The 22,991-nt window shown below is 43.2% G+C and overlaps 1 protein-coding gene across 2 annotated transcripts in view; it reads right to left on the bottom strand.

Annotated features, from left to right (window-relative positions):
* Positions 1–22,991, bottom strand: part of ARMC3 (armadillo repeat containing 3) — a 62,182-nt gene that overhangs the window by 13,863 nt on the left and 25,328 nt on the right. For both annotated transcript variants that reach the window (XM_056857674.1, XM_056857675.1), the window contains exons 8-12: positions 20,567–20,719; positions 20,329–20,434; positions 4,644–4,893; positions 2,742–2,878; positions 269–437 (exon numbers count right to left, since the gene is read on the bottom strand). In XM_056857674.1, the coding sequence (XP_056713652.1) occupies positions 269–437; positions 2,742–2,878; positions 4,644–4,893; positions 20,329–20,434; positions 20,567–20,719 (815 nt within the window). The remainder of the gene's footprint in view (positions 1–268; positions 438–2,741; positions 2,879–4,643; positions 4,894–20,328; positions 20,435–20,566; positions 20,720–22,991) is intronic.

Below are 22,991 nucleotides of genomic sequence, written 5' to 3'. Positions count from 1 at the left end.
CCAGGAAGTCCATCATCAACCAACAGAAGGAAGGGGAGAAGGTGGCAGTGACGAACACCAGCTGGTTCCAATGGGCTTAGACTGGAGCAGCTCCACTTAAGATTGTGCTAGAGGAAGAATAAGTACTGTCTTGGGAGGTCTGCGAAGGAATCGGCTGTTTCCTGAATGTGAAATTCTGCCTTGATATCAGTTCTCTGAGCTCTGCTGATGTAAACCCACTTTGTTGTCTAAGAAAAGAAAAAGAATTAGTTAACTTAAAGCATTTTACCTTTCCATAATCATAGAACCCATCCAAAATCATATTATTGGATGCTAAATATCCCTTTTGACTATATTTCTGGGGAAGATTGTGGTCGAGTATTTTATCCAAAGCCACTTCACTGAAGTTATTTTTTCGCCCAATTGACAAGTTAATTTCTTCAAGAATGTCTAAAGCACTGTTAGAAAGGGAAATAAAGGTTATTCTGCATACTCTAACCTATTTACTACAAAGAAGCGATGTATATAATACCATATACATATGCATGTGCTGTCAAACTGCAACCAACTTATGGTAACCCCAGCAAGAGGTTTTCAAGGCAATTGAGAAGCAGAGGTGGTTTTGCCATTGCCTTCCTCTGCAGAGTATTCCTTGGTGAGCTTCCCTCCAAGTACTGACCCTGCTTAGCTTCCAAGATCTGTCAAAATCGGGCTGTACCATGCCACTTCTTTCCCCATAATACCACATGACACTGTTATGAAGAATAGCGTCCCTAAATGAACATAAGACCATAAGAAAGGCCCTGCTGGATCAGACCAAGGCCCATCAAGACCAGCAGTCTATTCACACAGTTGCCAACCAGGTGCCTCTAGGAAGCCCCCAAACAAGACAACTGCAGCAGGAGCATCCTGCCTGTGTTCCACAGCACCTAAGATAATAGGCATGCTCCTCTGATACTAGAGAGAATAGGTATGCAGCATGAGTAGTATCCATTTTAACTAATAGCCATGAATACATTTCAACTTTAAAAGTTTTAATTTGATTTTGAAAAGATGTGCAATTGTTATTGTTTTGAAATTTTATTGTTATTATCTTCTTTAGTGAGTCATGCAATAATGCTTTTTATAGGACAGGGTAGGGGGAGCTGGGGTTGAGTTTGTGGAAACAAGGGGGCAGTGGCCCAAAAAGTTTGGGAACCACTGATCTAGACCAAGCATATTCTGTGATAAAGAAAAACAACAACCACGAGTTTCTTATAACTGCTGCAGCCTGGAGATCCAAGCAGACCAGAAGACTCCAACCCTCTGTTCAATTCTAGGTGCTGGTTATTACCTATGAAGTCCTTACTGCCTGGAACCTAAATATTCACAGGAGACAACTCTCCCAATACATACTCTCCACTAAAGTTGCTCTGCTCAGCTGATCAATCATTGTTTAAAAGTCCCTTTTGCCGACAAATTACACCTGTAACTTAGGAATAGCATTTTCTGTGGTGGCCCTTACCTGGTAGAACAGCCTGCCTGAGGCTGTCAGAAAGGCTCCCACCCTGATGATTTTCAGAAGCAAAGTAAAGCTTAATCTCAATCAGCATTTTGCTAATGTGCTTGGTAAGAGCCTGGACCGGAAGGGCTTATAAGAACTTCGGGCTTGCCATGATATTGCTATTTGAACTGTGCATTTTTATTGTTTGCCGTTGGTATTTTATTTAACATTGTCACCCCCTCTTTTATCTTTTGTTAGGGGCTAAACATGCCATGAATAAATAAATAATCCATTATATGGGAAGATCACCAAACCCACCAGTGATCCACAGTAAGAACCCAGTGAGTGGATATGCACTTCACACAGAACCATATGCACATTTATCAGACAGAACCAAGAGAGAGTTCTGCAGCTGCCGGGACACTAAGAGTTTAAAAGGACTTTGATCTAGAAAGGAAGGTTTAATGCAGGGATACGAGTAACAGTGCGAGCCCCGTGGTGCAGAGTGGTAAACTGCAGCACTACAGTCCAAGCTCTGCTCACGACCTGAGTTCAGTCCCAACGGAAGTTGGTTTTAAGTAGCCGGCTCAAGGTTGACTCAGCCGTCCATCCTTCCGAGGTCGGTAAAATGAGTACCCAGCTTGCCAGGGTGGTAAAGCGTAGACAACTGGGGAAGGAGATGGCAAACCACCCCGTAAGCATAGTCTGCCCAGTAAATGTCAGGATGCGACGTCACCCCATGGGTCAGTAATGACTCAAACATATAACAATCAAAATGCAGTGAAGCACCTGAAATTCTGTGATGATCACCTTCACTAAACAAGGGTAGTTAGAGATGGGATAATATTTGACTTGGGAATCAATGCCAGGAAGTGGATCAAGGATCTCTCTTCTCCGTCAGTGGGAAGCACCACTTGAATTAAGTCCTACAACCAGGCCGCTGAGCCCTCACCCAGATCCCAATACTACAGTCAAATGAGTGGCTTCCAAGACATGCCAAATACCAACCATTGTATTCATTCCCACAATTACTTCTTTTCTGCTAGAAATGAATACTGCCAGTTCTCCATATATTAAGATTACTATACTGCAATACTGGTGCAAAAGTCTGGCAAAATGAAACATTGCTTTTTTCTACTTTTTAAAGCCAGGAAACCATTTCTCTTAAACTCTATTTCCATACAAGTTAAATAAAATGAAAATTCACCTGTACAGACATTCATAAACACAAACGACATTCAAACCATCCACCCTCTGTTTCCACAGCATTTCTACTCACCCAAGCCTGGTCATTTCTGCTGCTGTTGGCTCATCACTGGCACAAACCATAACGGCCCAACAAGCGTTTCTCCTGACGTCATCATTCCTTGACTGGAGGAGCTTAACAAGGGGCTCGAGCCCACCCGTGTTCCGTAACTACAAAGACAAACAAGCAAATCAACCGCTTGCCAAAAGCTACCTTCATCTGGGTGGGAAGATCACGCATGAAGCACTTGGCAGCTATCAAGGCCGAGCCATTAAAGCTGTGTCTGCACCAGAACTTCCACGCCCACTTCTGTAATAAGAACATAAGAAAAGCCCTGCTGGATAAGACCAAGGCCCATCAAGTCCAGCAGTCTGTTCACACAGTGACCAACCAGGTGCCTCTAGGAAGCCCACAAACAAGACGACTGCAGCAGCACCATCCTGCCTCTGTTCCACAGCACCTAAGATAATAGGCATGCTCCTCTGATCCTGGAGAGAATAGGTATGCATCATGACTAGTATTCATTTTGACTAGTAGCCATGAATAGCCCTCTCCTCCTTGAACATGTCCACTCACCTCTTCAAGCCTTCCAAGTTGGCAGCCATCACCACATCCTGGGGCAGGGAGTTTCACAATTTAACTGTCCTGCATAGGGCGAGCACACTTGCCTCTCCTTATCCTTTTGCACAGAACCCCACTGAGATTACGTGCGAGTGCCCTGCTAAGGCCACCAGCGAGGAAGGGCTCCATCTGGCTGCCAGATACAGCTAACTTCTAAGCACTGTTTCCATCGCCAAGGCTGGGTCATAAAACGACTGCCTTGTGAGCTGCTCTAACTACCTGCAGCACATCTTCATCTACTGTTAACCTTGCATTGCATACCACCAGGCTGTGCGCACACATTTGTGTGCCAGGTGCTTTCTGTCGTTACCTATCCATTTTTAAAAATTTGATAACCTTATTTTCTTCTTTGTTCTAACACATCATTTCCCCAGTCCCTATTGCAGCTTTAAGAGAGCTAGTGTGGTGTAGTGGTTAAGGTGTCGGACTAGGATCTGGGAAACTCAGGTTCAAATCCCTACTCTGCCATGGAAACTTGCTGGGGGACCTTGGGCCAATCATGTACTCTCAGCCTTGACCCTGGCAAATATTAGGAAGGGAGACCTCCAAGGAATACCAGGGGCGTGATGTGGAGGCAGGCAATGGCAAACCAGCTCTGAACGTCTCTTGCCTTGAAAACCCCAACAGGGGTCGCCATAAATCAGCTATGACTTGACCGCAAAAAATATTGCAGCTTTTGCCTGTGGCTCTTCGCTGTCACATCCTTACACCTCCCTGTTCTTGTTTAAATTCTCTACCACTTCATGCTTCATGCTCACTTTCACGCTTTTGCTGCATATGCTTATCTTATAGCTGATCCACACTGTGGTGAAACTCTATGGCTCTCAGTTGCCTCTGGCTGCAGTGAACCCAGGAGCTTAGCAGCGATGGGGACTTCCATTCTGGCTTTGATTCGGCCTTAAGAGTAACTCACATGCTATCCTTTATCACTTCATTTCACACAATACACCCACAAAGACTTATCTCATTATGCAAGTGTGGGGAGTTGGAATTTTAAAAAATTTCCTCCACAAAAAAATGTTCTTATACTAGAAGAATATTTGCACCTTTATTTGTATACAGCATACTAGTTCACATTGCATTAAAAAAATCCTGCTTGTGGCTTAAACCTTCCACCTTCCCCAAACACGGCTGACAGACAAGAGAGCATTTTTGCTTTCCCCAGTGCTCACTACAAACTGACCTATGCACATGTACCAAAAAGCCATAGGTGAACAGACCTTTCCCAAAGATACATGATAAAAAATGCAAAAAAAAGTCAGGGTTTTGCAATTAAAAAAAATTAAAGCAGACGACGTTTCGTGTTTACTTCACCTCGGCTCTTGCGTCGGCATCACAACCAATAGCAGCCACCGTGAGTGCCGCAGTGCTTTGCACCAGGCTGTTGGAGGAATGGAGCGGTTCGACAATGGCACTCATGATGCCGTGGCTCTGGATGATGACACGCAGCGGCTCCTGGGAGGCCAGGTTTGTGAGAACCGTGGCGGCGCTGGCCACAGCCCCGTCTCGCTTGGAGCCGAGAACACCGATCAAGGGTTCGATGCCGTCAGCTTCAGCCACAGCACTAGAAAAGTGGATAGAAACCCAAAGATCTGTTGATTTGAACCCCAGGGAAAGAACCCCTGAAGGTATTTGTTTGTAAATCATACCAGCGGCTGTACCTTTTCCAAAAACAAAAAAAAGGGGGGGAACCAAATGGAACTCAACCAAAATGCTGATTCCAAACCAAAGAGGTTGAGCTGAAAAATGCTACTTGACCTAACACCCTGCTTGATGTATACACATCCTCAAGAGCCCGGCATGTAACAGAAGGTGAGACATGGAAGCCATGTTCTAGTATATAAGGAATAAATAAACTTACAGGGAGCTTCATTATACTAGAAGGGCTTTTATACATTTTTTTACTGTTTATTATGACACAATTATATTATTAGGATGTGTGCTGGATTATAACTCTGTGACTGACCACTGAGGAAGGTCTTCTCAGGCCGAAGCACGTTTGGTCCTTTTTGGATCCTACTTTGGTCAATTTAAGATTGTACATCGCAGGTGTTTAAGTTTGCATATACTGAATGTGAAAATCTTGCCTGTGCTAGAGGCCTTATGTTTTTAACTTGACTGTGCACCTTATTCAAATTTATATATTTGTAATTTTAGCATTTTTCAGCTGTACCTTTTCAAAACCAGATGAAGGAAAGGGTGGAATGACTTTTTATTCAACGTTCACTGAGGTTACTTGGCTTAGAAGGGGTGTAGCACTGCTTAAAATTGTACCTCGGCAGCCCAATTCTGAGGGCCGCCGCAGAAGAGGTGACCCTCCATGCCACACCACTAGCAGCAGCTCCTGTGCACCCCACCCACCCCGGGCCCCTTACTGCACTGCCAAGCTACATGGCCTATCAGGTGCCATCAGTGCTGGGTGGGAGTGTGGGATCCAAAGGCCTCCCCCTCATACCAGAGCAGCCACACACATCCCTCAGACCACCCACCAGCCCACTCCCCCTGCGAGCTGCACGTAGCCGCCAGTGGGGTGTGCACGAGGGGCACCAGACACCCTGTGAGGTAGGTGGGGCTTAGAGAGTTCTAAGGTGGCTGTGACTAGCCCAAGGTCACCCAGCTGGCCTCATGTGGAGTGGGGAATCAAACCTGGTTGTCCAGATTAGTGTTAGTGCTCACGTGCTTCCTCAGTGACATTACGTGCCCTCTCTGTGTCAGTGTGGTGTAGTGGTTAAGAGCGGTGGTTTGGAGCGATGGACTCTGATCTGGAGAGCTGGGTTGGATTCCCCACTTTTCCACATGAGCTGCAGAGGCTAATCTGGTGAACTGGATTTGTTTCCCCACTGCTACACACGAAGCCAGCTGGGTGACCTTGGGCTAGTCACAGCTCTGTTAGAGCTCTCTCAGCCCCACCTACCTCACAGGGTGCCTGTTGTGGGAAGGGGAAAGGAAGGAGATTGTAAGCCAGTTTGAGTCTCCCTTAAGTGGTAGAGAAAGTCGGCATATCAAAACCAACTCTTCTTCTTCTTCCTGCCATCAAAGTGCAATGTTGTACACACCAAATGTCAAGCTAGACAACCGTGAGACAAGAGTCCTGTGCGCATGCCCTACTGAACGAGAGGGCACCCTGGCTGGGGTTTATGTAGCAGTGGAGGGCTGTGACTGGGTGTGACAGAGGGGTCTGACCACTTCTGGGAGAGGTGATGGGCTGCCGTTGCAGTTGGTATCCTGTGTTATGCTGGGGCTTGTGAATAGGAGCATATCTATAGAGGGACATTTCACTGTTTCCATTGTATGGACACCATGGTTGTTGATGGCATAATTTTACGCTGGTTCTGGAGGGTGTTCCCAGGCTGGGACGCCTTAGGGAGCCCCTGGGTCCACCCCTTTCCCCACCAGCGCAGCAACTTGCGCCAAAGTCAGGGAGGGGCTGTGGCTCAGTGGTAGAGCATCTGCTTGGCATGCAGAATGTCCCAGGTTCAATCCCCGGTTCAATCTAGTTAAAGGGGCTGGGCAGGTAGGTGATGTGAAAGACCCCTGCCGGAGACCCTGGAGAACCGCTGCCGGTCTGAGTAGACAATACTGACCTTGATGGACCAGGGGTCTGATTCACTGTAAGGCAGCTTCATGTGTCCAACACTGCTCTGCACCACTGCTGTGCTTGCACCTGACTGGGATGCAGCATCGCTGGGGGCCATCCCAGAAAACCCCCAGCATATATGTGAGATAAACCCTGTGTGCTTTCCCTCTCCTGGATTGCTTCCTTGATACAAGAACATGTGATTTCACCAAATATAAACCCACAGCACCTTTTATACACAGACTCTTAATTGTTTAGACTTTTTTGGGGGGGAACCTGCCTGAGATGGCTAACAAAATAAAAAATAACAAAAACTAAACACTGACAATTATTAATTAAAATCCAACATTGCAGACAGCTGGATTCGAGTCCAGTAGCACCTTAGAGGCCAACAAGATTTTCAGACTATAAACGTTCGAGAGTGACTCTTGAAAGAAGAAAGTTGTCTCGCTGACAACCTCCTATTCTAGAAGGTAGACAGGGAAACAAGGGGATCTGCTCTCTTAGACTTGATTCTCACCAACAAGGAAGAACTGGTCGATGAGGTTAAAGTAGTAGGCACCCTGGGTAGTAGTGACCACGTACTCTTGGAATTTACAATCTTGGGGAAAGGAAAACCTGTCCATAGTCAGACATATAGGTTGGACTTTAAAAGAGCTAATTTTAACAAACTTAAACTTATGCTAGGTAGAATCCCATGGTCGGAAATACTTAAGGAGAAGGGAGTGCAAGAAGGGTGGGCGTTTCTTAAAAATGAAATCCTGAAGGCGCAATTCCAAATGGGAAAAATGGGAGGAGCCTAAAGAGGCCAGGGTGGCTCCATAAACAGCTTTTTAAAGAGTTGAGAAATAAAAAAGACTCATTTAGGAAGTGGAAGGAGGGCCTTATAACCAAAGAGGAATATAAGCAAATAACTAGCGCTTGTAGAGAGAGTGTTAGGAAAGCTAAAGCTCAGTATGAACTTAGGCTAGCGAGAGATGCTGAACAAAAAAAGGGTTCTTTTCCTATGTACAGAGTAAGAGTAAGAACAAGGACAAGATAAGTCCACTACGTGGAGCGGAAAGTGAAACTGTAACAGGAGATGAAGAGAGGGCAGAACTCCTCAATTCCTACTTTTCCTCAGTCTTTTCTTGTGAGGGAAGTGGTGCTCAACATGGCATAAACAGAACATGTGATGAGGGAAAGGATTTGCAGCCTAGAGTTGGCATTGGGTTAGTGCACAAACACCTGGTTTCTTTAAATGAAACAAAATCCTCTTGGCCCGATGAATTGCACCCAAGGGTACTCAAAGAACTTGCAGATGTAATTTCGGAACCTCTGTCCATTATTTTTGAAAAGTCTTGGCAAACAGGTGAGGTGCCAGAAGATTGGAGGCGGGCAAATGTTGTCCCCATCTTCAAAAAGGGGAAAAAGGAGGATCCAGGTAACTACCGATCCATCAGCTTGACTTCTATACCATCAGCCTGAGTTCTATACAAATCATCAAACAGTCAGTCCTTGATCATTTAGAAAGCATGGATCTGATCACTAAGAGCCAGCATGAGTTTCTCAAGAATAAGTCATGTCAGACTAATCTTATCTCCTTTTTTTAGAAAGTTACTACCTTGCTGGATCAGGGGGATGCTGTAGACATAGTTTATCTAGATTTCAGTAAGGCTTTTGACAAGGTTCCATGTTCAAGTACTTGAGGGGCTGTCATATAGAGGATGGTGCCGAGTTGTTTTCTGTTGCCCAAGAAGGTCGGACCAGAACCAATGGGTTGAAATTAAATCAAAAGAGTTTCCGTCTAGACATTAGGAAGAATTTTCTAACAGTTAGTGCGGTTCCTCAGTGGAACAGGCTTCCTTGGGAGGTGGTAAGCTCTCCTTCCCTGGAGGTTTTTAAGAAGAGGTTAGATGGCCATCTGTCAGCAATGCTGATTCTGTGACCTTAGGCAGATGATGAGAGGGAGGGAATCTTGGCCATCTTCTGGTCACTAGGGGTGTGGAGGGGGGAGGTAGTTGTGAATTTCCTGCATTGTGCAGGGGGTTGGACTAGATGACCCTGGCGGTCCCTTCCAACTCTGATTCTAAGATTTGAAGAAGAGTTGGTTTTTATATGCCGACTTTCTGTACCACTTAAGGGAGAATCAAACCGGCTTACAATCGCCTCCCCTTCCCCTCCCCACAACAGACACCCTGTGAGGTAGGTGGGACTGAGAGCACTCTAAGAGAGCTGTGACTTGCCCAAGGTCACCCAGCTGGCTTCCTGTGTAGGAGCGGGGAAACAAATCCAGTTCACCAGATTAGCCTCTGCTGCTCATGTGGAGGAGTGGGGGATCGAACCCGGTTCTCTAGATCAGAGTCCACTGCTCCAAACCACCACACCACGCTAGCTCATACCCTGAAAATCTTGTTGGTCTCTGAGATGCTACTGGGCTCGAATCTAGCTGAAGAGCACCACAGCTACTCTCTGAAACATTGTAGACAGAAAAAGATTTCTAATTCCCCCACATCTTCAATTTGGTCCGCTCTAATAGCAGCATGAACCAGTAAAACCACCTCTTTCCACCAGAGTTTGTCTATACGCCTTCATAATATTATTTATGTAAGCAACATAAGGCATATGCCCAACTAACTAGCATTTCACAGTGATTTTATACTAGACTCATCTGTTTGTTAAACAAATCTTGGCAGAGCCGGTAACACAGGAAATATACAGATGGAAATCTCAGTTGCCTGTGTGCTTTCTTATTTATAACTGTGCTTTAAAGTATTTTTGTCTTTATCCCTAAACGGAAAGGGGGAAACCCTGGTTACTACTATTTCCCAGTTTTAAATAATGGTTAAAAAAAAAGGTGCCATATTTATTCATTTACTTATTACACGTTCCCACTCTTCATTGGGGGTGCCCGGGGTTTGGTTCTCAGGAGGTCTCCTGTTGAGCTTACAGGGGCAGGCCTGCTTACATTCACCACTGTATAATGTGCCCTTCAAGTGAGCCTATGGACCACAAAGCGCTATGGTCCAAATCCAAGTGCCTCATGCATGAGAGACACTGTGGGCCCAACTGAAAGAGGGGACTTGTGGCTCAGTGGTAGAGCACATGCTTTACATACACAAGGCTCTAGGTTCAATCCCTAATTAAAGGGTTTCAGGTAGTAGGTGCTGATAATGATTCCTCCTCTGAGATTCTGGAGAACTGCTACCTGTCAGAGTAGAAGATACTGAGTTTGATGACCTACAGTCTAAGCAGAGTTTCACCTTTTTTAAACACAGTTGATTTCAATGAGCTTAGAAGGATGTAATATTGCAGCAGGAAAAGAGGAAGACCCAACAGGAGATGGATTGGCTCTATAAAGGAAGCCACAGCCCTCAGTTTGCAAGACTTGAGCAAGGCTGTTAACGATAGGACATTTTGGAGGACACTGATTCATAGGGTTGCCATGAGTCAGAAGTGACTTGACATCACGTAACACACAATATTGCTTAGGTGCAGGAGTCTGATGGTGTAGGGCAGCTTCCCACTTCAGTGCATGAGGATCTGTCCCCTTCTAGGCGAGAAACTGCTTTTATCAACTAGATGTGAAGGTAAACACAAGGACCCCAGGTAGATATATTATTTCCATTGGACTATTTCCTGAAATACTTCTGATGATGTTTAAAAGTCTTTAGGAAGTTATTTCCTGTCAGTTTTATGTCTCATGATTTTGATGTTTTAACTTGTTAGCTGTTTTGGTTATTTTTATACAGCATTTTATATCATGAGACTGTTTTATTTTAAACCTGTAGTTAAAGGCTGCCTTTAACACCCCATTAAGAAATCCTCTCTCGAATCATTGCTTCAAAAGTCAGAATTTGTTGGTAAAGGACCATGGGTGCTGATACCACAATAATATTGATGATTAAATATTAATATTTTACTTGGGCTATTCTGAATAAAGAGTAGGAAAAAGCATTTTAGGACTAAGATGTGCCAGTTTGTATCAACATCTATACTCCCTGTCTGATTAAATGATCCCCAAGCTTTATTTTAGATGTGAGTCCCAACAGTTTAGGAACTCTTTTTACTGAAAGGTGGGTGTACTCTAGGAAGAACAAAGCTGAAAACTCTGTACAAAATGGTCCTTTTCAACATCAGGATTCAGGCTTCAGCATCTAGAGGCAAGGCAGATTCCCTATTCTCTATTAACTAAAAAAACTAAATGTTAAAGAAGCAAGAAGTAACCAACCACCTACATAGGGCTAAATTACAAGTGACTTGAGTTAACTGATGCCCTGCTAAGTCATAGTATTTTTTAGGAGGTACGAATTCCAAAAAGCCAATCTTGATATCTCCCTATAGGTCACAGAATGCAGGTAGCCACACTGGTCCAAGGCAAAATGCAAAACTTTTGCATTTAGCAATACTTTTGGTTAGGATCAGCCAAGATATCATAAAACAATGTTTAAGCTTTAAAAAAATTCTACACAGGGTGCAGATAAGAGAACTTAAAAAACAGCTGGGAACATTTTTTTTACCCACCTCCATTTAACATCCACCCTGAGATAAGGAAAGCCTGAAAAGCTGCACATTGTTTTATGCTATTTTGGTTAATCCTAATAAAAGATATTGTATAGCTGCTGTGTTCAAAAACTGATATTCATGTTCCATACAACAGAATTCACATTTAAATGCTTAATCCTTAGTACACAACTGCTTGAAAATAATGGCATATGCTTCCACAATATATTTAAGAGTATAGAACTGGTTCTTTTCATGTGACATTTGTATAATGCCGCATATGGGCTCTGCTCATAGACAGGCCAGAATACAGAAATCTTCTAGTGGCTTGGAAAAGTCTTCTCCTCTGGCAAAAATTACAGTTTAAAAGGGCTCACGCTTCTGAGCACAGCTCTACACAAGTACAGGAGAGGAGGATCCTGTGCATCCAAGGAAGGGATAAGAATCCCTTCTTTGTACCAAGATTCGAGTCCAGTTTGTACTAAGGTCTGCTATTACCACACTTGTATACTCTGGGGAACGTTCTGCAGGCTGCCACTAGGGGCCAGTGTTAAGTCACATTACTACAACAAAGGCTGGCTAGTTTCTTCCAGAAGATTTAAACCCTGCAAACCTACAAAAAAACATTTGCACGATTATAAATGAGCTCTAATCTTATTTTAAACAGGACTCGGTGGAACATTTACAAGGTATGTAAACATTCAGTAAGTATGTGAATAATTGGCATTTTTGTACACAAATACTTATGTGCTGATCTGTAAACAATATTGTTTGTGATGGTACGCTTCCTCCCCACTTTTTTTTTGGTGAATTTCTGCAAGCAAGATGCCACCTGTGATCTTGCTTATGGAAGAAGACCTGAATTTGCTCTTTTGTGCCTATACTTGGGTAATGATACTCATACAACATTTCTTGAAATCTCTAAGCATGTTCCAGGATGTCTGATGAATTATGTCTTCAGAACCAATGTACTTCCTGGAATGGATAAAGAATGTTCAAACCAGCTACCCTTTGCTCAAGACATTTCTGCATTTGAACTGAAGCATCATGGTATAACGGAAGGAGAAGAGTATTTAATTAGATATGATGGATCAGGGTATTTTGAAGAAACCTCAGTTTCAACTAGTCCAAATGCCTGCTCAAAAACGGTTTTTGAAGGTTCATGTCATATCTTTGTTCCTTGGAGAAATATGAAATTCCAATCAATTCCTTGTCCATTGCTATCAGTAGGTAGCTCCAAAAAATTCATGGCGGTAAAAAGATTTCTGCAGTTGCACAGAGGACTGTCATTCCTCGAATCAACTTGACACTGAAGGCTTCTTGCCTTGAAAGAGCAACAGTTCTTACTGTATTGCATTTGCAATAAGACATTCTGCTGGACTAGACTATACTGGACAGAAAGGGCGAAATTTTAAACATGAAAAGACAAGATCTGTTCCTGGTGGGTGATAGGGACATACTGAAAGTTGTACATGGTTCAGTTGTGATAGCTGTTGGCCAAAGCAATTCCAGTACGCAAATACAAATAGAATATAATAAAGCAAAAAGACAGTTTAAAAACCTCTGAGTAACGATAGCTACAGTATATAGTGAAATGCTGTTCCTGTGGTCACTTCAGTCTTGCTGTTCTAGAAGATAAGTACACCTGCAGATCTCCTGATGTGTCCAGTCCAGGACAAGACTCTCTTCCTTTTCTACCATTCCCAGCCACTCTAAGAAGAGTCACGCCCACTGACTTCAATGGATTTAGAAGGGTGTGATTCAGTTTAGTACTGCACTGTGTTACTGTTAGATGAATACATTCATTCTCTCTTGCTGCTCTTTCTGCAGAAATCTCATTTCTGAACACGATTCCACCTTGTTCTTTCTTTTTATATTCCTTCGTCAAGTCTTGCCTTTTCTGAGAAGCCCTTGACTTAACTTCCCAGCACTTGTCCTAGGTGTTCTAGATTAAAATGAAGCCAGAGTAATGTTTAAGTTTAACTGCATTTGCTCTTCATTTCATCTTCTGCATTGGCTGCTTCCACATGCAGTTTTCCTTGCAAGGAAAGCAGGACACACACACACACACACGTAGTAAAGAGGAGAGAGCCCAGACAACATCGTGTCCAATCTTTGCATGACTTTTCTGGCTCCCTTTTCCCCCCATGTACTCCACAGAAAATAGAAACCTCAGTTTCTCCGAAGTAAACAGGAAACTGCAAGGAGGCTGCAGGTGGGACATCCCTAATAGCCGCTATGGGGGAGAGGGCAGAGCTAAACTCTGCCTTCAAAAGAACAGAGCTAAGTTCTGCAGACACACCCTGCATTTCATCCCTTTAAAGGGCTTTTTCCCCTTTTCCCTTCCAAGGTTCATTGTAGTGCTACAGCATGGATAAGTAGAGAAAGCAGAAGGGAGGGTAAAGGGAGGGTTTCTGGGCTATGGAAGGGGGTCCCCGTGCAATCACTGTTATGTTTGCACTTTCGCACAGGTGTGACCAGAAAAGGGGAATGAACAGGGTGGGGGATAGTGAGAGAAAGCAAGCAGCTAGGGAACGGGTGTGTGGACACCATTCCTGTACCACCTGACGCTGCTGCGGTAGGGGCACATTTTCACACCCCCACGTGGATCCAGTCTTCATCCTTCTCCCCCTCCTTCTGTTGTCTTTCTTACTACCAGAACGTATATGGTAAACTCTACAAGCAAGAACTTTAAATTTCTTCATTATACTGATTAAAACATTTAGATCCTCTCTTTCCTCTTGGTTCAAGGAGGCTCTTTTTGCCTATGAAACTCTGTAAAGCACTATGTTGCTCTGTAAAGCAGACATGTTGCACTTTTAATATTAAAATGGCTGGCCCTCATTATGGTCATGGCAGCAGAAAAACCAGAATGCCTACAAACAAGTAAAGGTCTCTACATACATGGGAAGGGACGCCAAAAGAAAAAAGACTTTCAAAAATAGCCTGATGAGGACTGAACATGCCTAGAAGGCATGCAATGTTGAACATAATAGTCTGCTAAAGTGTGGGGGAAGGGGGGAATTAACCTGCTTGAGACCCTGAGAGTTTAGAGAATGTTGGAGGGGAGATTTTCCAAGCTGCTTTCCTTCCCCCTCCCCTCCCCTCAGGGGCCACCAGTTTACAAACAGTAATTTTTAAAAAAATACCCTAGTAACTAGGTTCAGCTCAATTCAACCTTAATGACTATGTGATGGCTACTGCTCCTAAAACATTACATTAAATTATTTTTAATTTTAAAAAGTGGCACAACCAACCAACCTAAAAAATATTCTGGCAAGACCCATGTAGTAAAAAATAAACAACGGTACCTTGTTACCAGGAATAATTAATATTTATGGTGGTAATTTAAACCCTGTATAACATTACTCTGACCTTCATTTCACAGTAGCTGTTTCTGCTAGAGTTTTTGGAGCTTGTTAAAATATAAATAGCACGAACGACCCCACTGCTTTCCTTATTTTACATGTAATTGCTTGTACAAAACTTACATATATTCCGTATTCATAAAAGGTAACACCTGCCCCCTCCCCAATAAAATGGGCCGCCAGCAGGAGAGAGTGGAACAATGGCCAATAGATGGCAGTGCTGCCGTACATTATACCAGCCAGGCCTACATAGTGGCCGGCCTGTTTAATCCAGTAACCTGAAACTTACCTTGAAGGTATAGCTTTGATTATCTGATCATTGAACTGAAGGGGAATAAACCCACACAGAGTTGAGACTGCTGGACTGCGTCCACTATGGATCTCAAGGTACAGCACCTTACACAGAACTCACGGGTCTCCCATCCATACAATAACGAGACCCAGGCCTATTTCACGTCAGCAGAAGCCCTGCTCAGGCGTTGATTTTGGCAGTCCACCTGCGTGTAAAGGGGAGATTGTACTACATGTGATCCTGTCGATATACACAGTCGCCATTTTGTGCGAATAGGATAGCAACTGTATTTTCCGGCTTCAGCACATGCATGCATATGGGTTTCTGATCACCTACATCAAAGCTTGGAGAATACACAAGTTGCCTTATTCACATAAAATGATGACTGCATACATCAAGAGGATTGTGCATAGCACAATCTCCCCTTACATGTGTTTGGATCACCAAAACTGTCAACAACTGGACAGGTTTGGAGTTGCTACATCAGGTGCCTTTAATGTTATGCTCTGGGACCACAAGTCATATCCTTGTGTTGTAAATGAAGCATCAATTCATATTCAGAGGCACGGTGCCTGTTCAGGCGTTGATGTTGGCAATCTACCTGTGTGTAAGGGGAGATCATGCTATGCGTGATCCTGTTGATATACACAGTCATGGGGCCTCTGAATACAGAAGTTCCATTTAACTATGTCAGCTGCTGATGGCCCTGACTTCCATGAATTTGTCTCATCTCTTTTTAAAGACATCTAAACTAGTGGCCTGGATAGCCCAGGCTAGTCCGATCTCAGATGCTAATCAGGAACAGACCTGGTTAGTACTTGGATGGGAAACCCTCAAGGAAGTCCAGGGTTGCCATGCAGAGGCAGGCAATGGCAAGCCACCTCTGCTTGCCTTGAAAACTCTATGGGGTTGCCGTAAGTCGGCTGAGACAACAAAACTATCAACCATCACTACATCCATTGGCACTGAATTCCCTAAGTGAATTATGTACTCTGTGACGAAATACTTCCTTTTGCCTGCCCTGAATCAACCATCCCTATGCAATACATCAGAAAGGGACATTGGCAAACTAGTTTAATGATGGGAATTGTTTTTTTTTTAAAGACACATGCTTTTCAACATGCCTGAATGCCAAAAACACTGCTTATACACTGAAAGAGCTTCTTTCAGACCATACAAGCCTGTTGTATAAAAAATGTATTGCTCTGGCTAGTGTTATATATACTTCTAATAAGATCACATATTGCGGTCAAGTAGGTTGGTGACCCATCAAAATGATTTCTAATAAAAAATTAATCAGTCTTCCTCAATTAAGTTAGCTACTATATGTTATTGTCATAAAAAGATTTATGGGCTTCTGGTGGCTCTATGGTTTGACATTAAGGATACAGAGCCTTATGGGAAAGGAGATCTAATATGTTTATAATAAAGTGATTATAGTCTGAATGTTCCAGTCAGGAGTAGAATATCCCAAATGTCATTTTAACCACAGATTTGCACCATTATAAAGCTACAGCACAACTCTATTATTCTAGGGCAAGGCTGGTTTCAAGTAAAACATGATAAAGGCCTTTTATACACGGGTTGTTTCCATGGCAAGCACACACACACCTAACTACTTTGGGGCTTCGTTTTCATTAAGCACGTCTTTTCTGACCTTTAGAAGTTACTTTGCTCTCTGCCCGTTTTTAGATGCTGTTTCTGGTGGCATCCAGAAAACGTGGGGGAAACACAGGGAGAGAGCAAAGTGACTTCTAAAGGTCGGAAAAGATGTGCATAATGAAAACGAAGCCCCAAAGTAGCTGAGGGGGGTGCTTGCGATAGAAATAACCCATGTATAAAAGGCTAAAGTATTCCATGAAGAAATACACATTTATAATCTTAGTCTCAAATGCATCCATTCCAAATCAAAGATTTTGTAGCTAATGCTTTAGTTATGGGAGCATCCCTAAGCAGGTCTACTCAGAAGTAAGTCAATTTTTAGTCAATGGGGCTTACTCCCAGGAAAGTGTTCTTAGGACTGCAGACTTTAAGGCAATTCTGTCCTCAAGAGCTCTGATGATATTGCTATATCTGTTTTCCAACAGTTGAGTGAATAAGCCACTCATTTTAACCTCCTTTAGCCTATATAGTAGAATGGGGGGGGTCAGATATTTGGGGATATTCAAACTGTGATGGGTATGGAGACAAAATAGCTTTATTTTCATGTGGACTGACCCTGAAGCACATGTGATGACTGTTGCTAGTTACCTGTTATCTGTATCCCTTGAGCACGCGCACGTGTATAAGGTGCTACAAAGACAGCCCAGTCTCTTGGATGCAACATGATCCTTTAGCAGTTTCTGCCACCATCCAAAGATGTTCAGTATATTAACTCTAGGCCAGCCCATAACTCTCCTCTCGAAAAACAGCCTGAGCACATGTATGAGACAGGGGAAAGGATCTCAACCCCCACCCCTTTTCTCCCTTAGTTGGCAGACGGTGCGTGAAACATAATCCAGACAGTCTCTCGGATTCAGAGAACCAATGGAAAGAAACAACTGTATCCCACACCCATGCAAACAAGCAAATGGGGAAATGGCCAGTGAACTATTTCCCCAGGAACATAGGTTTCTTTACACACAGTACCTATTGTTCAAAGGGCAGAGGAAGCAGGGGGACCACAGAGAGACTTAACGCAGGTCAGACCAGAGGAAATTCTTCATTGACCCTCCCCCCTTTTGTAATTGTGACAGTTGGCCGGGTGTGACATCTTTATACTGAATTCATTCTCTCCCTCCACCCCATGCTTATTCCCTTTTGCTCACCTCAGCTAAAAATTCTGAACAGGACTTGGCTGGTTTCCCCCCCAAAAAAACACAGGGGTGAACCATAAAAATGATAACTTTTGACAATACAAGGTGAATATGCTCAGGACCTCAAGATTCAGTGCAACACTCAAGCATCACTAGAACCCAGGACCAAATTTGCCACCTTCCTCCAGCCTGAGTTGTGAAAGGGTTCCTGGAGAGCAAGGATACTCTCTTGAGAGTTAGCTTGTATGGGAAAAGCCTGAAAGGGCCACACTAATCAATTTTACAATTGCTTTTCACCCTGAGTACAGAGCAGATTGGAGCAAAGCAATTCCAGGAGGGCTGGGCCCCAGAGGCCAATAGCTACTTCTTTATACGTGAGCCTAGCTACAATTGACATTAACTGAACAGCCACAAGAAAGGAGTATCAGAGTCAATATCCACTGCATTCTTTCAAGGAAAAGAATAGCAGGCGGAACAATGTCTACACATGATAAATGGTGTTTCATCTGGTAATGTTAAATTAATGTCAGTGGCTATTAGAGCCGAGTGAATAATTTTGTGACATAAAATGAATCTGATGAATTACATCTCTTTCTCCTCATGGAATATCTATGAGCCAATCTTTTTCTCCGTTTTATTTATTATTCGAGATACTCCATGAAACTTTTTGCAAATGTCACTGCTTTATGTCCTTTAATATGTGAACCACCTTGCTCGTTTATTCATGTAAATCGAGTATGGTTTTATTTCTGAAAAGAGTGAGCTCACATCTTACAACCTGGATGCCAGTGGAAAGAAATGGGAACAAAAAATAAAGGAAATATACATAGGTATGTTTACAATTTAACTCTAAAAACCTGCACACTTAATCACACAAATGCTCTCAACACCACCACAGCTAAAAAGTTACTGCTATTTATGCTACCTCCCTATTATTTTATGCAATTTTTAATGTGTCATTAACAGTGCAATCCTAAGCAGAGTTACAAGTCCATGGAAATCAGCGGGCTCAGAAAGGGTGTTCAGGACCGCAGGGTGAGAAATGCCAACGGGACATTTTTAAGACACCCTCTCACTGAGACCGCCATTGAAAACTTTTACTGGGTTATTTGTCTTTTCCACTACTTTGAAAATTATTTTGTAACTCTTATGGGTTTGTTAGTCATGTTTTTGGGAGGACGGTTTAAATTATTATTTTAATATATTTAGTCGTATTGTTACTTTTAGATTTGATTGTGAGCTGACATGTGGACCTCTGGCTAAGAATGCGGGGGTAAAAACCCTTAAAATAAATACATGCTGAATACTTAAATCCTGCCCTATCAATTGGCCCACTGCGACAGTTGCAATCAGGTCCCCGGATAAGATCAACTATGATCCAGTCAAAAATTCAGTTTTGTGTCAACCAGTGCAGAAATCTATGGTTCTGGCAGGCTCATAGAATCATAGAGTTGGAAGGGACCAGGGTCATCTAGTCCAACCCCATGCACAATGCAGGAAATGTACAACTACCCTCCCCCCACACCCCCAGTCACCCCCACTACATGCCCAGAAGATGACCAAGATGCCCTCCCTCTCATCATCTGCCTAAGGTAATAGAATCAGCATTGCTGACAGATGGCCATCTAACCTCTTCTTAAAAACCTCCAGGGAAGGAGAGCTTACCACCTCCCGAGGAAGCCTGTTCCACTGAGGAACCGCTCTAACCGTTAGAAAATCCTCCCTAATGTCTAGACGGAAACTCTTTTGATTTAATTTCAACCCGTTGGTTCTGGTCCAACTTTCTGGGGCAACAGAAAACAACTCAGCACCCTCCTCTATGTGACAGCCCTTCAAGTACTTGAAGATGGTTATCATATCCCCTCTCAGTCTTCTCCTCTTCAAGCTAAACATACCCTCTGCTGTCCTCTGCTAGTGCTTTACTGGCTCCACATATTAATAATAAAGGAAATTATAAGGTAAAACTTTAACAATGGTTGGTTAATTTGGGTGGCTCCAAACAGCATTTTCCACCAACAGAAGGCACTTTGATCAGCAGAATGTAACTTTCTTGCCCTCTGGCTGAAGCCCACTGACCTCCCCAAAATTCTGCTCGGGGAGGGCACATATAGCATGAGAAGAGAATGTTAAGAGGGAATCAGCAAAAATCATCCCTCCCTTTCCACTGGTGGGAAATGAAGTTGGGATGCAGCCCACTGAGTGAGATCTAAAGCATAGAGAAGCAACAGTGTAAAAAGCCAGAACACCTAGAAATTGCACACAGGTGAAAAGGTGTTCAACAGCTCATAAGAACATAAGAAGAGCCCTGCTGGATCAGACCAGGGATTCATTTAGTCTAGCACCCGGTCTCATGCAATGGCCAACCAGTTCCTTTGGAGGGCCAATAACAGTGCATAGAGGCCGAGGCCATCCCCTGATGTTGCCTCCTGGCACTGGGATTCAGAGGTTTACTCCCTCTGAAATCTTCCATTCATCTTGCACTCACCTTGCATTGGCAAGATGGGATGTTGTCAGATTAACTAGAGCTGTAGCGGCAGCTTCTTTTATCTCTTCATTGTCGCTGCTTAGCAACTGAACTAGCTGAGGAATTCCTTTGGGGGATAAAAATAATAATAATTGTACATACACACCTTCAAATTAGCCAGAGTAAAACTGCAGACTGGTAAACAGAATGTAACACCATTTACAGATCAAGGTTCTGTCTTCCTCTATAAACAACTTACCAAGAGTTCCAGTGGTTTGTTTGCTAGCTAAATTCTCACACATAGCAGAGATTGCTTGAGCAGCAGCTATTTTAGTTCCTTCGTTATCTGTTCCCAAAAGGGCAATAAGACATTTTTCAACTTCTTCTTCGTGCAGGATTTTCCTGTTTTCAGCTGCATGTAAAAAGAAAAACAACAACAACAACAACAATACCCAATAAATTATGGCAAATAGGTTAAACAGAAAATAAAATGTTAAATTTCCATACAGATGATGGTGCTAGTTGCTTTCGTCCAATGCAGGACAAAGACACAATGCACGCTAACACTGAATGAAAAATCTGAATCAAGCTTGATGAAATCTGCAGTAATATGCAAGTCTTTGGAACAGGTCAAAGGATGCATTCCAATTACCAGCTCCCTGCAAAAGTGAGCTAACAATATTACAGATTATGTCTCCTTGGGAAAAAAAAGCACTTAATTCATGTAGAACCAGGGATGCACATGCCTCCCCCTTGCGTCCTCAATCTATCCTCGCTAGGACATAATGCCTTTCCTCAATTAGTGCTAATAGGAGCCGTGTACATGAAAATTAAAAGGTCACTTTTCCAGCAAAGATGCTAGGTACTTGACAGTTGCTGTACAAATCAAATTAATGCTCAGACTAGCCACGGTGAGTGGCAAGTTAAAAAATAAGTTAAAAAGGTGCTCAAGGCCTCTTTCGTGCGGGTGTTCAGGTGAAAATTAAGAAAGCTGCACAGGCCCTATTTCATACCCTTAGGCAGGGACATCAAGAGCCACCAAGGACCCCTTTAGCCCCAACTCCCCTCCCACATCTCTGAGACCCAAATAAAGTATCATACAAAAACAAACTACACGACTTTCTGTTAGGAGGTATAGACTAATAATAAGGCACAATACATTTCTTTTCAATACATTCCTTACTTTTATATTTTATCCATCCTCCAAGGAGCTCAGTGCACAGTGTTTTCCAGTGTCAGGCAGTGGTTAGAGTGTTGGGCTAGGATCTGGGAGCCAAGTTCAAATCCCCCCTCTGCCACAGGAGATTGCTGTGTGACCTTGGACCAGCCATACCCTCCCAGCTTAACCTACCTCACAAGGTTGTTGGAAGGATACAACAGAGGAGAGGCTAACGATGTCAGCCGCTGCAGGTCCCCATTGGGGAGAAAGGCGGAGTATAAAGGAAGCAAATAAATAAATATTTTCCTGCAAGGTCACCTTTCCTCTTCCCTTCAATACCGCGGCCATTGCATTTATAGGTACTTGTGAGTGGCATCCTTTCCAGCAACTCTTGGACCTTCAGAGAAATTACATCCCCCCAGAATTGTGTCCTCTTAGTCCCCCTCTCTCGGCAGTTACAATCAGAGGACAAACGGTAATGTGGATGCTTCACAGTTTGACACCCCAACTCTACAAACCTAGGTGCCAACAATCAAATCATGGCCCCAGATGCCTCAGCTCTTCATGCAGGGTCACCTGTAACTGAAATGGCATTATAATCTGATAGTCACAACCTAACAAATCTGCCCTTCAGTCACCGCGTAAAATTAATGCACAAATAGGACAACACAGAGGTATGCCAAAGAAATATTCCAGAATGCGTTTTGTCAAGCTGCCCAAAGAGAAACAGCAATTTATACATTGCTATTGCTCCCTTTCACTTTTACTTCTGGAGCACAGATGCAAGGAAAACTTAACTAGTAACTCCTGCTGACAAGTAGCTAAAAGGATTAGAGCTTAGATTTAATCTAGGGCCGTTTATGCTTCGTAATTAGCAGCGCGTTCCAGGCTGAAGTGCCCCGCACATTTTTAAAAATTTCTTCACACTGAACTGTCATTCCAGACGTCACTGCGAAGCCGGCACATACCTGCTTGGCAATTCTTAAGAGCCCCTTTAATGCAACCTTTTGTATTTGCTCCAGCCCTGCATCAAAGCATTCACTGAAGGAAGCATGCAGAATCCCAGCGATGGCTTAGCTATTCAAACAACTATTGCTAATGACTATGCAAATGAAGGAGCAGGTGAGTGGGGGGTGGAATTTGTTTGACTTTCTCCTCTTGCATTGGGACTGTGAATAGTCATTTTTAAAGATCGGATTAAAAAATCAGCATTGAGCGAGGAGCAGAATCGACCCTGCATAAATGGCCTAGTACTTGTTTTAGAAAGGGGGATGTCATTTTAAAAGTATTTTTATATAAAAATTACACTGCTTCTCTATGACTGTATTGTACTTCACATTTTTATATAATTAATATCTGAGCCAAGAGAAAAGGTGGGATAAACGTAGGGTTAATAAATAAATTAATAAAATAAGGCATTAAAGAAAATTCAGTGCATAGCAAAGCACACTTGTCGGGTTAAAGGTTAAATTCCCAGAGGACTGGGATGTATGTATGTATATGGTGATTAAATATTTAGGACATT

This window comes from Euleptes europaea, chromosome 11, assembly GCF_029931775.1.
Source record: "Euleptes europaea isolate rEulEur1 chromosome 11, rEulEur1.hap1, whole genome shotgun sequence".
Taxonomy (NCBI): domain Eukaryota; kingdom Metazoa; phylum Chordata; class Lepidosauria; order Squamata; family Sphaerodactylidae; genus Euleptes; species Euleptes europaea.
The sequence above is the reverse complement of the archived record's forward strand: the minus strand, read 5'-3'. Positions and strand labels throughout refer to the sequence as shown.